This window comes from Diplotaxodon limnothrissa, linkage group LG10 (genome assembly GCF_057381915.1).
Source record: "Diplotaxodon limnothrissa isolate DT_005_m linkage group LG10, D_limnothrissa_male_GT1.1, whole genome shotgun sequence".
Classification (NCBI taxonomy): Eukaryota; Metazoa; Chordata; class Actinopteri; order Cichliformes; family Cichlidae; genus Diplotaxodon; species Diplotaxodon limnothrissa.
In genome coordinates this window covers 25,835,089-25,849,797 of record NC_140605.1, presented here as the reverse complement: position 1 = coordinate 25,849,797, position 14,709 = coordinate 25,835,089, and the positions used below count along the sequence as shown (strand labels likewise).

General features: G+C 41.6%; 1 protein-coding gene across 1 annotated transcript in view; it reads right to left on the bottom strand.

The window, feature by feature from the left end:
• tcf7 (transcription factor 7) overlaps positions 1–14,709 on the bottom strand; it is a 72,472-nt gene that overhangs the window by 21,469 nt on the left and 36,294 nt on the right. Inside the window, exon 4 of the mRNA XM_085364655.1 lies at positions 8,673–8,799. Within this exon, the coding sequence (XP_085220781.1) occupies positions 8,673–8,799 (127 nt within the window). The remainder of the gene's footprint in view (positions 1–8,672; positions 8,800–14,709) is intronic.

Below are 14,709 nucleotides of genomic sequence, written 5' to 3'. Positions count from 1 at the left end.
ACTGCCAAGTTAACCCCTTCGAGCGCAAATGTTCTGAAAACACGTGATCGGCAGTAATAACAACAGCAGATGCTAATACTTCTTGTGATATTGAAACTTAACATCCTTTTTCGAAATTACCCATTTTCCCTAAAATGACTGTATGGCAAACATCAAAGTCGAAATCCTACATGCGAACTGCACACAAGTTTTTATTTTAGCAGTTAATCTTCACACCTTAATGCGAAGGAAACTTGATCATGGTTTCTGTAAGTCACCTTTTTGCCCTTGCTATCAGTTTGTCTGCTGTTGGGAAACCTGAAGGGGAAAATTAGCAGCAGTAATGGGGCAGTTTTCTTTGGAATGCCCCTTTTAGCGCGGCCGTCTAATAACAACTACAGCAACTATCTCACGGTCTCCATGTTGGCGTCTCGGGAAACACTTCAAAGAGGAACCATTTGAGTCAAAGTGGCTGCGTGTGAGCTCAGTATTAGAACGTGTGCATGTTAAACTGAGAGTCGAGAAGCTGAAAATAGTATTCCTGCACTGATAATGTGCCGCGGTGGTTATAACCACTGAGAGTGAAAGCGATGCAGCATCTGAGCCATTAAATGACTTGACAATCAGCCAGTGTGGTGTACATAAAAGAGCCCAAAGACCAGAAGAAACTGTGCAGAGTTTTGTTACAGTAAGGGCAGTAATAAGTGCTGACAAATTTTACACAAGTACTGGAACTGTTTCTTTCTTTCCTTTTTTTAAGCGCAAACATCAAAAGCTGCAGTAATAGTAAAAGTCAGTTTTTTACAGTGTAAAACTACAGATTGTCGAATATGACTCTTATTTTTTTTCTTATTATTCATCGTCGATACACAGTTTCTCCTTTTAAGCAGGGTGACTCACACTCTCGCTTCCAATTCAAAAAAATGTAACAGCTAGCACAAACAGGCTCCGATGACCCAATTTAAAATTATTTAACGTTTTGCATTTTTACCCCAATTTAACTCTATTATTTTAACTCTTGCGCTCATTCGCCTTTACACTCTTTTCACTGCGTCTCTCTCGCACAGCGACTCGTTTCTTTTCAAAATAAGGCGATCGCTTAATGAAGAAAAGCACTACAGGTTAAAGAGCCTCAAATAGTTAATAGCCAGCACTTTAAACTGATGTGACTGTAATATAATTAAATTTACTTGCATTAATATAGGCATTTTAATCCCACATTCATGCAGCACTTTATTCTAAACACTTCAATAACGTCATCTACCTCACATTCACAGCCGGTTTAATCACCTGTTACCCTGCATGCAATGTTGGGCTGTGAGAAGAAACCCAGGCAGGCACAGGGTGAACATGTAAGCTCCACATGGGATTCAGCCGGGATTCAAACCAGGAACCTTCTTGATCTGAGATGTTTATGTCTCAATTACTCCGGTAAGCTTGGAACTATAATCACTATTTAAAAAATACGATTAAATAAATTTGTGTTAACAACTATTCATTTGTTGCAAATAAACATAAATAAATAAAAAGTTGATTTCCAGCCTCGTCAGCTATTTCACGTTTGGCACTCCTGAAGTAATCAAAGCTTACTATATGACAACAGATTGTCTCACACACACATGCACTCCCCTTCCGATTTACAGTAATACATACAATAGCATACAGTAAGTGTTAATCACATGGCAGGGTGATGGTAAGCAGGCATGTTTCACTTCTCTGTATTTTATAATCTATTGTCTGGGCAAATATTGTCTTCCTTTTTTCCCCCCACTTGAGAAACATTGCCAGGTTCAGTCCTACAGTATCACGGTCTAGAAGTTGTTGTTTGTGTCTTTATGTCATCATCGCGTCTTTACTGTAATTCCTTGTTCACTTGTCTCAATAAAACCTCGAGTCGAATTTGAACCTTAGGTACTCTCATTTAACACTGTTGCTAATTCAGCTGCTTCAGAGTCTGGTTTTTACCTCCCTGCATCCACAGAAGGTCCTTAAGGTTTTGTGGACTACTAGAGACTCTGTACGTCGCTCCCACTCAGCTTAAGATTTGTGGACTCAAAAGTCATCTTTTTAAACTTGCCCTTCGTAACTTTTTGTCCTTATTATTCATTTACTTTTTTGACCATTTTTGTCGTTTAGCACTTTGTAATATTTGTCTTCAAACGTGCTATAAATACAATTTTTACTTACAAACAGTCATATCTGAATCGAGATGTTGCCCAATCTAAAGGGAATGTTCCACTTTTGAATCACACGCGGTGTTACGCTTGACTGGAGAAATGACTGAATTTACTAAGCCGACCAGCTGGGTCACACTATGTCAAACACAACCCGGCAGAAAGGTCACTGCAGCGTTCAAATCTCCTGGATTTACTGACAGTGAAATTTCCTGCTTTCCTTTTCAGGTTGTAAAACACTTTCACCTGTATTTTTGAGCTTGGAAGGTGCTACACGAATGATGGATTATTGGTAAGACATTGAAGCTTAAAGTGGCTTAACGTGAATTAGATGTATAAAAGTTTGAAGTTCCAGGCCTTTTTTCTAAATGTGAAAATTAGTTAAAGTCCATGATTTTTGCTTTTAAAAAAAGCCTTTTCATTATGATTGTTTCATCTGTCAGACAAATAAATGTGTTAGATAATTACAAGACTGTTTAAAGTTTATCACTTTGGGTGGCAAAAAAACAGAAGTAAAACACAGTGTTGTTAACAAGCTCTTTGGTTATCCTTCCATTCCTGTCATTGCCACTGCAGCTTCTAATTTTAAGTCTCTCGGTGACGTAAAGTGGGGCTTAGGTATGACAGTGTCTGTGACTGTGCAGCACCTAAATTTAAACCTAGGATTAACGAATCTTTCTGTCACTGAAATTTCTCTAAATACTTCATAAATATTCACTGGGTTGAAGTTTTACAGTGGAGGAAATGTTTACTTGATCCTCTGCTGAATATCCAAGTTTGTTCACTTCCGAAAAAGTGTTTTATGATAGTTTCATTTTAATGGAGACAGACAGATAATATTAACCAAAACACATCACAAAAATGTTATAAATTGATTTGCATGTCATTGAGTGAAATAAGTGTTTGAAATAAGCAAAACATGGTGGAGAAAACCATTGTTGGAACCACGGCGGTAAAACATTTCTTTTAGTTGGTCACCGGGTTTGCACACATGTCAGGGACAGATGTCTGGAGAATGGGTAGGCCACTTCTTTGTTGCCTTAGCGATATGTTTGGGTCATTATCATGCTGGAAGACCGATCCATGACCCAACTCCAGAATTCTGGCTAAGGGAAGGAGATTTTACAGTACCTGGCACATTAATTGGCCCCTAAATGCAGTGAAGTCATTCTGTACCCTTAGCAGGAAAAATCATAATGATTCCACTTCCATGCTTGACTGTGCTGATGATGTTCTGTGGGTCATACTCAGCATTTCTCTCCCTCCAAACATCTTGATTTTGAGGTCTACTTCTGTCCCAATCAGCTGAGGGTCGGGGCAGATGGCCAGTTTCTCGTGATCTATTTCTCATGATCATCCTCACCCTATGAAGCAAGATCCTGCAATGCAGCCCCTGATTGAGAGTGATTGATAGTCATTTTATATTTCTTTCCATTTCTGAATAATCACACCAACAGGTGTCACCTTCTCACCAAGGTCTACAGGGCAGGGCTACAGTCTTGTCCCTGACTTCCTCTGACAGCTCTTTGGTCTTGGACATGATGGTGGAGAGATTAGAATGGGAGAAATTGATTCTGTATTTTAAAAAAGCGCTTTATGCTTTCTGTAATTGATGACTGATCAAATGATTGTAATATGTTTTCCACTGGGCCACACAGGCAGTCAGTAGAAGCCAGAATTGTGTCTGGGTTGTAGGGGCTTAAATACATATTTCAGTCACTGACATACAAATCAATTTATAACTTTTATGTTTTTTAAATTTATTTTTGATTGATATTCTGTCTCTCTTCATCAAAATGGAATTACCATAAAATAAATTAGACATCGATCATTTCTTTGTGAGTGAGCAAACTTAGAAATTCAGCAGGGGATCAAGTAAGTATTTCCCCCGCGCTAAGTTTTCTGCTGACAACTTTAACGGCCAATTTTAATACACTGAATAAAAGAAGTGAAACATGCTATGAGAAAGATGATGCAACATGTGCATTACTTTAGGGGAAATTAACGGGAAAATTAAGGGGGTTGTAAAGTTGAAATATAGCTAAAGGTAAGGCAACTCCGTATTTAGGCAGCAGTGAATAACAGACAGTGGGTGGTGATGGAAATAACAGAGGAAGTAAACTGTGTGGTGAGAATAAATGACAGATGTAGGCTCTGTGTACAATAAAGGATATTAAAAAAAGAACATTTATATCTTTAACTGTTTCAAAAAAACAAAAACAAAACAGAAATAAACCCACAAGTATTGTGATGTTTGTCATTAACATTGACGTCCACTCACGGGAATTTCTTATTGCCTCTAATGATGTCACAAAGAGCAGAACAACAACAGGAAAGATGAACTTTCACACGTCGATGGTGCGGTGCTTCTGAAGAAAGGCCCAAGGCCACAAGAAAGATTCAAAGTAGGTGATTGATTAAATAAATTTAAAAAAACTGTAATCACAGCTCTTTCCTTCCTGACCTTTTACTCGAAGTGATGCAGATGACGCAATAACAATCAGAAGCCTGGAGAGTAAGCAAAGTCATCTTAAGGTCAAGAAATCCAGAGGAAATTTGTAACCATAATTTGTTAATTGTTCAACTAAAAGCAAAATAAAAAAAACATAAACAGAGTTTTGTATAAATGACCTCGTTGTTTAACTGAGCTTCTCTCTCTTTTGTGTAATTTTCATCTTAATGTCTTATTGTATATTATTTACTGAGCTGTGTCATTTTCATTTAAGCTATTTCAGTGGTTTGGCTGCTGTAGCACAGAAGCTTTCCAGCCTTCAGGATAGATAATATACGTCTTATCTTATCGGCTACCTGTTTTATATTACTGAGGTTTTGCTGTGGGCCTGCACGTTCTGTGATGCCAATAAAACAGTTTCACAGGGGATAAGCAGTCAGGCACAAGTGTGTTTTTGTATAAACTCTCCAGAAATACATGGGTAAACACAAAGACAACATGCAGCCTCGCCGCAGGACACTTTTTAGCCAGTTTCTCAGCTGATTTCAGGCTATTGAGTGGACTAATGTGTTTCACCTCTGATTTATCAATAAAGATTTCCATGTAATGCAAGGCTTTGTTACAGAGGAGCTATATGCAGCACTGTAGACACACAGAGGACTTAGAGTTGCGTTCGCTGGTGTGTGCTTGGAGAATGCATGCACAGTTGCTGCCCTTGTAGCGTAGTCTCAAACCGGACCAATACGGGGAAGTTCGCATGAAGCCTCACTTTCAAATTTATGTCAGCCCGACCCAAATGGACCCCCACATACTAGCACACGTTGAAGGCCGGGATTTTATACTCTATTAAACATGCTACAAACTTACCTGGGTGGCAGGTAACCCCATCCCTAACGCTTTTTCACCCAGAAAACAGAAACTCCAAAAGCAGCCACAGCATGAAAATCAATGCATTATTTCCCCCTCGTCGAGGCTGGTGTTATTTTCCTCCATCAGCTGTGATTTTAAATATTGGAATGACTGGACTGATGATTGAACTGAGGTGAGGATACCATGTTGACAGTCCAAAGCATGAATCATGTTTGTGTCTGACACAAACCGAGCACAGGTGACCAAGATTATAGGAGTCAACTTGAGAAAAGTTTGCAATCTGATACTTCCGTTACAGTGCTAGTGTCACGAAATCCTCCACCAGATTGATGCGGGTAACTTTAGCTGTCGAGATATTAGAAAGGAAATGGATTTTGCCAAAACGTATTCTTTAGAAAAACGACAGATTCTGGCACACTGCTATCCTCCTCGTGTCAACTTCAATGATAAAACTCAAGGGGAAAGCAAACATCTGTACATAGCAAGTAGCACTTTGTGATTAAATTACTTAAGCATGGGTTAAACTTTTGCTGTGCAAGTCCACTTGGGACTGCTTAGGTAAATGTTATCAGGCGGTTAGTGGGAGGATTCGAGTATACATCAATGTGTGTTCCTGCTTTTTGTGACTGCGCAGACTTGTTGGGAAGAATTTGCTTTAACATTTACCAACTACACAAACACCTAGAATAACAGGATTGACTCCTGGGGCGTGCCAGCTGTCCGTGTCTGCAATGTAGGCTTAATAGACACGTGTAAAGATGAAGGGTCAAAGGCCAAAAAAGCCTCCAGAGACCAAGCACTAAAACCAAAGAAATAGCTCAGGTCCCTTTATTTCCCCTTTAAGCAACGCGCAAAGAGGAAGAAAGGTGCACCAATCACTGACATCACTGGTGAGGTAACCCCCGAACCTGTGATCAGCTGACAGACAAAAAAAGAAGTGAGGTAAGGTGGCGTGCGTATGCATGCACCACGGTGTTCCTCTGTGGAAGCGTAGCCAAAATAATTCAGGTGAGATGGTCTGAGAAAGGTTAGATGTGGCAGCCAGGTGTTAGCGTGTGTTTGTGTGTGTGTAAGTAACAAACAGGTGGCTCAGTCTGTCATTACGGGCTGAGTCACTGTGTTAGACACACACACACACAAAGACACACAGACTCTCTAAGCCAGACAAGCGGGAGTGTGTTTGGAGGAAAAAGGGGGATTTCCAGACGGAACAGGCAGGAGATCGCCCGAGGTCTCGCGCTGTCTCACACCTAATCAGAGCCGATAAAAGACTTTTGTTCTCTGTGGTGTTTTTTCCAGTCTGTTCTTCACTCTCGTCTCTCGCTCTCAGCCTGTTTCCTCCTCTTTCCTGTTCTCTCTTGGACGTCACCACAGAGGACAAAATCCTTCAATGAATCTCGCACAGACTCTGTAAACTTCAGAGAGTTTATAAATGATTTCCTGAGGAAAAACCAGGCAGCGCTTGAAGACCACTGGATTTCATATCTCCACATCAGGACGACAATTTTAAGGCTCTCAGCAGCATTAAACTGTAACTTCTTTGAACCGTGGGATAGCTACACTGCATGTCGATCTTTTTTTTAGCACCTTTTGCTGTGTTCTGCACATGTCACCATTATAATTTTTGTCTTACTTTGTTCACAGGGGATCATTAACACAAACACGACAAACAAAAAGAAATATTTAGGTTTCTTCACACCCCTCGTTCACAGGCGCGTTTTCATATGAGCGTCTGGTTGTTACTGTGAGCTGAAACTTCTATCTCCAGCGGTACTCACACTTTACCAAGAAACCACAGAATTACATCAAATAATAACTAAATAAATTTTCTTATAGTTTCATTTCTCTGTAAGTTTCCCCCACTGACATACATGATCACGACTTTAGTCAGCCACCATGTGTGAGAACTCTGCATTTCTCCTCCTCTCCCTTTGTAAGGTTAAAGAGCACTGCAGAGTAGCTTTGCATGATTCGAGGGTCAGAATAATGCTTATTTATCTTAATGTTTGCCCTTGGTGCATCAGTTCTCACTGTGTCAGAAACAAGCTGTTTTAAGACAACTTTCTTCTGATTGGCTAAAGGCCTGAACGGCAGGTTTCTGGAGTCTTCATCCATGAAATCACCAATCACTGATTTCATGCAGAGGCAATTTTTTATTTAAAAAAATGAGCGTTAACAGGAGTAATAAGAGTGCTTAGCTCACATGGCTCACATGGACCTTATTTAAGCTTTGGCTATTTTTAACAAGAGTATTCACCGTTCCAGCGAGGTTGCACAAGAACAAAAAGCATTGCAATTGCATAAACTCGTTAATCCACATAGCGTGTTTAAAATAAAAAGGAAATCACCAGTAACCTGCATACTTTTGAGGAGCTTGATGAGCCATCTTCTGGGGAACACGTTCAGCAAACGTGGCCGGTAGTTGTGACATCTCGCACTAAAGCGAAATGCTGCACAAACCCACTGTGCCACCCTTCAGGCCCTGCCACAGGCAGGTCCAAAACCCGATAGTGTTTTAAATGCCAGGGTGTGTTTGTTTGTGCCTTCCAAACAGAGGAGAGTGTGTGTTTGTATGTGTAGTGCTTGCTAAGGAGAACCTTGTGTGCGCTGCTGCAATGGTTTGTGCGATTGTCACCCTAATTGTTTCCATCTTTTTGTGTGAGTGTGTGTGTGTGTGTGTGTGGCTGGCTGTCCCTTCAGAAGAGCAGGCCACTTCAGAGAAGCCATGAGACCGCCACAGGCTGACGGAGCTGATGCTGCCACTTCACACACAGAGTGCGTGCCTGTGTCTTTCTATGTGTGTCCATGTTCCAGGCGAGGTGGGGGAGCCAAAAAAGAAATACTGTGTGCATGCATATGAAAGAGGGAGTGCGCAAAAATATTACTGCATTAAATTTGTAATATTACATTTCTCGTGTGTGCTTCTGGTGAAGTGACAAACGTGTGTGTGGTGCATCTGCACAGATGTGACAAATGATGTGTCAACAGCACAAACAGTGTGTATGCGGACCGAGGTTTCAGCGACTATTCGGCAGATGTCCCAGGAACGTCTGTGTTTACTTGCACTTGTGTAGAGAGACTTTTTAAATCTAACTGAGCTCCAAAACTACGCCTGTTTAGCTGCGTCTGCATGTGCAAGCCTCCACTAACAGTATGTGCACAATGTTTCTATACTAGGTGTCTACGTGTGCTCTCACCTGTCTTCTGGCTCATGTCTGTGGGCAGGTGAGGAGAACTCGGGCTGAAGTGATCGTTGCTGTAGGGCAGGAGGGAGGTCAGCGGGTGCATCCCGTGAGACTGCTGTACCACCGAGACTTTGTTAGACTGTTGATGAGACGACAACAACAACAACACAAATTAATTCAGATAAAAGAAGAGCTTTGAATATCCTTCAAGAAGCCTGAGAAGTACAAAAAACTGCTTTTGCCTTATGTTAGAACATTTTGCACAATTCACATTTAAATAAAGACTTTTGCATGTGACAGACATAAAAGAGACCCAGGATGATACAATCTAAGATACACCAATTGAAAAGGAAAAAAAACCCAAAAGTATTTGTTTAAGTTTGGCTAATCAAGTTGTCTGGAATCAAGTCAGGAAAACCAGATGTATCTTAATTTGATCACAGAATCTATATTATTCCAATTACAAATAATGTCTGCAAACTGCATTTTGAGATTTTAAGATTCAGAATCAGCCGTTCGGCCCAACGCTGCTGAGCACGATCAAAGAGCTTTGCAATTACACGAGTTTTCCTTTCGTTCATTTGCTTACAAAAGAAATAACAAGATGCAACCAGACATGAAAAGAATTATTTAAAAAAAAATCTGCGTTCTCCTCTTAAATAATTCACTGATGGAAGAAGATGCAAATGTTAAGTGTCTCCGAATTTTGGGGGGGATTTGCGTGCACTTATACTTCATCCAAGACTGAAAGAAAAGGAAGAAAGCTGGACATTTTAAACACGGTTTGGAACAAAACAGATGGGCCGTACTTCGCTCACACTGGTTTTCAGTGGAGCGGGGAGGCGGAGGAGGAGGTGCAGGAGGAGGACTATTTGATCGATAAGTCTTTGATGATCAAGTGAGGCTGCGTGTGAGCTTGTTTGCTTTCATGTCTCTGTTTACAAATGGCTTTCAATAACTTACGTGAAATCCAGTTATTACTAATGCTCGCAGCATGCTAGCTGACATACGATATGTCACAGCGGTTTGCAAAGTTGGAAGCAGCTAAGCGGCCAGCCTTGGACAGAATTTCACTGCATTCATTTGAAGCAGGCCCTGTGTGGACTGGTATTGTTTTCTTGGGGAGTTTAAATAGTGCCGTTCGGTGTGAGTATCAGTGTGTTTGCGAGCAGGTGGATGTGTGTAAATGTGAGGCTCTGCAGAGGCACTAATTTTCCTCGGCACAAACATTAAAAAAAAAAAAGAGAGAGAAGTTTTCCAAGCGATTTTATTTTGGACACTGTGTGTGAAGTGTGTAAGATCAGCAGTGCAGAAGGCCAGATCTGCTGCTGCTCGCTAGACCCCCCACTGAGTTACAAAGCGAGCACCTTATCACTTAAAGGCAGAGCTTCCACACTGCTACACTGCACATTTACACACACTTTAAACCGCTCCTTTCCGATCAATCAGCATCTTAAAGACTCGCACTGACCACACGCGTGTGCACACACATGTGTGGAAACGGACCCTCATGTGTATGCTGCACGACCGGCAGCGGAGCTCAGATCAAACTGCTACACCGCTTTTTAATGCCGTGAAAACAAAACTGGCTGCTTCTGTTCTCAAGAGCCGAAGGGGAGGTGTGAGGATGGGGCTGCTGATGGTGATGGTGGGTGGGAAGAAGTGCAGGGGAGCAGGTAGCATAGTAGGAAGGTGAAATGTGGTGATAATATGACCTGCATTCATAATGATCTGAAGAAACAGTGAGACGGAGGACAAACCTCGTGGTTTAAGGATTGTACAAAAAGCCTCTTTCATCACCTTAGAGGCCGAGAACAAAGGCAAGAGAATGAAATCAGCAGGCGTTAAACACTGAGTAGGTTTTAAGGTTATGACCCGGCAGACCAGTATTTTATCAATGAAGATGGGCAGGGGAGCTGCATCGCCTTGCTGGTTTGCATGTCATGTGGTTAATCACGTGGGGTCGAAGACGGAAAGGGGACTGTCTGCAGTTCGCCAGCTCAGGATGGATGTGTGAAAACACAGAAGTCTGCACAGCTGGTATTGTGAAGGTTGGACATTAACACTGCATCAGCTCAAACGAGGTGACTGCATTGGCCCTTTCAAGTTAGAGATGGGAAACTCACATTGATGGGAACAAGAAAGTAACTCTGAAACAAAACAGACAGACGCGGATACAAAAAATTGCTTCTGGCAAGCAATTGTTTTTTTAGTTTAATGTGGCAGGCCACATGTAAGTTAAATTATTAATTTGTGTTCTTTTCCACATTTTCTAAATGCTAAAAATCTCCATTAAGGCATTCTACTTCTTATGACTCACTGGGGTCAGATTTTCTCAAACGTCTGTCTTTTAATGACCCTTCTGCTGCTTTGATGGCGTTTTCATTCCCAGAAACACCAATCAGCCACACTGTTACAAACCCCAGCCAACTACCGGATAGATCTGGACTGCGCTGAGGGTTGCACTGTGGCGAATCCTCCGGTTGTTAAAAGAGATCGTGATTTGAGGCGTCTGACGGCTGAGTCAAAACTTTTTGCTTTCTGTCTTTTCCTGCTACTCTCGGCTTGTGCTGGTCAGACTCCCTTATGTCCGTTTGCCGGTCTGCAACACGCGCACTGCGGTGCAGAGAAGTAGTCACGTGTGTGCTCACGGTCACACGCCCACATGTCATTAGCGTGGAAACTCCTCACTGTGAGCGAAGAAAGTTCACTCACAGCAAAGTTCGCCAAAGTAATCCACAGGGGGAACCACCACGCAAATTATTTGTAACAACAAACCTAATCAGACACTTAAATCACCCTCGACCTCTTTAGCTAAAGCTAAAACTATTCAGTACTGTGAGGCAGCCACAAGCCAGCAGCCTCGGTATGAGCAATGGATTGAAGCAGTTATGAGGAAATTATGGAGATGACCAAAAAAAGTGAAAAGGGTCAATGTCCCGTTAGATTGTTATGTTATAAATATACTGGAATACAATGTAAGTACCTGAGATTTGTTTTGTTCTGTAAATCTGATGCAGTTCCTTTTGTTCGGTGTTTATTTTCAGATGTTTCATTGAGAGATGGGAGCGGTAACTTTCTGCAATTTGGAAAAAACTGTAATTTTTTGATTTAGAAAATAATATTTTGCATTGAAGAAAAGCTGCGTTGTCATAGATCTTACAACGAACCAGCCAAGAAAATTGCAAAAATGTGCTTTGTGAAGCGGCAGGGCGCCCTGTCGAGCTAAACAAAGCCCTCTGCTGTAAGGCAATGCTTTTCTTCAATGACAATGATGAGTCCACATGTCAGATGAACGTCAAGGTTTCCCAGCAGAACTTTGCATTCAAATAAGATGATCAATGTTCTTCGATGTCGCCTCTCTGTGAAGTTATTGATGTGGTTGATTTGCATAAATCGTCTCTTGTTATCAACACCGTTTTATGAGCGACACACAACTCTATCCAAGGAAAAGGAAGCAATTTATTTTTGCATTTTTTCTTCACATTCAGCAGTATCACTGACATTTTGCAGGGAAAATCCCCAAACGATGCAACTGGCACCGGCGGTGAGTGGCATAAGAATGCGGAGGTTCTCAAACTGCACCGGGTGTAAAACTACTGCCTGGATGACCTAGTGGAAAAACATGGAGCGCTGTGTCGAATGAATGTGATTTATGCAGGGAAAATAAACAAGAGTTTGCAAAGATAGCATGCTGATTTTTTTTTCTTCTCTCTCTCTTCACAAAAATTGAATTTGGGTCCTTTTTATTCACAAGGGTTGATATGAACTGTAGGGTTAGATGAGGCCTTTGGTTGGGGGAAAACTAGAAAAAGTTTCAGAACTGGTATAGCTGGTAAAAAGGTTGCATGACATTAAAAAAAAACTTTTCCTGTAATAGGAGTCAAAACCACAAGTAAGGCAATGAATGTTCATGAGCACCAACAAAACTCTACATGATTCTTCACGTTACAGAAAAAAGACCGCCTGGGACAGAAACGCAGAGGTTAAATAACATCAGTACTCAGCAAGTGTGACTTTTCTGCACACAAATCACACTCACATACAGTTTGCGTACAGACACATACGCACATCTTCTGCTTCTCGGCAGATCCTTCGCATATGGGGCGCACGCACACATACACACATGTGCTCAGGGCTGCTAGGAGCCTTCAAAAGTAGCTGTGGCTCTGTTTCACGTGCTGAGGTTGATTTAGCCGTTTTGCTGTAACATTATAGCCGCAAAATCGTCCATTTATGTTTCCTCTCTTCCTTGGGGTAATTAGCCGGCCTTGAAGTGGCTTTCGCTGTGCCTTCCTTTTTTTACACACACTCAGGGAGGCTGACTGAGAGCACTCATTTAACCCATAATTATCAACCCCTCTGTGTTTAAAAAAAAAAAAAAAAAAAAAAAAACCCAACCCCCCGCACGCACACATAACTTACACATAATTACCTTTGCTGAAACAGACAAGCGTGTACATGCATGTGTGGGACACACACACGCAAAAGACATCTCTGAGACTGTAAACCTGCAGCTATGTTTTTGGTAAATTGGAGAAAGAAAAAAAAAGAAATAGACACACATGTGTCGGTGCATGCGCAGACAAACAGATGAGGGGAAAGTTCATTCACCCTTTAATTTGCAACAGTTGAGTTACCCACCACTTCAGACTGAGATACATCCAAGCGTTATAAATTTATGGTACAGATCAATATTAAATACAGAGGGAAGGGGGGGGGGGGGGGAGTTAACTGTGGCCAACTGAACCCTGAGTTTATTTCTTTAATAGGATAATAACATGCATATGGGCCCTTTCGCCTATAGAAAGTGCTGATCATAACTCAAGGCCAGTCTGTGGTCTTATCAGATACCCAGAATCTGTGTTGCCGGGAAACAATGTCAGCCACGCCCTCTTTCTGCGGTGACTGACCAGGTGGGTGCACCTAAAAATGCATAGCTGTGCATACATTTATGTCTCTGTGCATTCATATCCCCTCTTCTGCTGATTTAATCTGCATTCACTGCTGATGGGAGTTTGTTGTGGTGTGCAGCGACGCTTTTAAACTCACTACTTTTAAAAAGAGACATGCAGGTAAACCTGCAGTTTAGTGTGAGGACGCTCAAAAGGAATCTCTTACTGTGGTTTCAAGAGCCACCTGTAACCGTGTCACTATGCCGGGATGCGTTTTGGCGCACGTCTCACGAAACACGAGTTCCTGCTGCAGCGGCGGAGCTCTGGTTAAACCGGGTGAACTACATCAATCGACCGGCCGTGCACGAAAAGAAACTCGGTGTCGAACCCCAGCGAGAACGGCTGCGCTGAATAATAAAGCTCCTATTTGTTGATTACATCAAAGATTTAAATACTTCAAAGAGGCGATTACTTTAAAAAATTACAATTAGACAGCACCACCTTTTTAAGTGCGTCAGGAAATCGTGAACGTGGTCCTCAGTGTCTCTGTAGTCTCATTTCACTTGAAAGGCCTTTGAATTATCAGCATATTGTTGCTGCCTTTTATCTCCTCTCTATTTGAACAGAAATCTGCGGCTGAATACAAGAGTTAATGGGATCTCAGACATCACTTGTTTGTAATGACGGCCCTCCACCTTGACCCTCGCACACGGAAGCATCTCGCATACACACGTGCGCAAAGAAACGCACAGACACACACACACACCTTGATTTAGAAGATCTTATAGTGGGGAAAAAACCCTCCTTTAATGTATTCTTTAGTTTTCGGATGACACACTAAGTAGCTCCGTCTCTTTATATTTGCAGCGGAAATTAAAGCCTCCTCTCACTCGAGAGTGCTTTTAAATTTAATGTCTTTAATCTCACATTTCATGGAGATTGCACTTTCAAAACGTTCATTCACTCTTTCTTTCACCGTCACCCTTTGCCCTGGCATAGCGGAAATTTGAAAAAAGAAGGTATAAATGATTAAATAGAAGGTATGGACAGTAGAGCTGATGCGATCCTTTCAAGTGGCTGCAATCAAACTGTTGTGCAGAAGCTTTCTTATGATGCTATCAAATGAGTTGAGATTTTACTGACTAGATACAGAT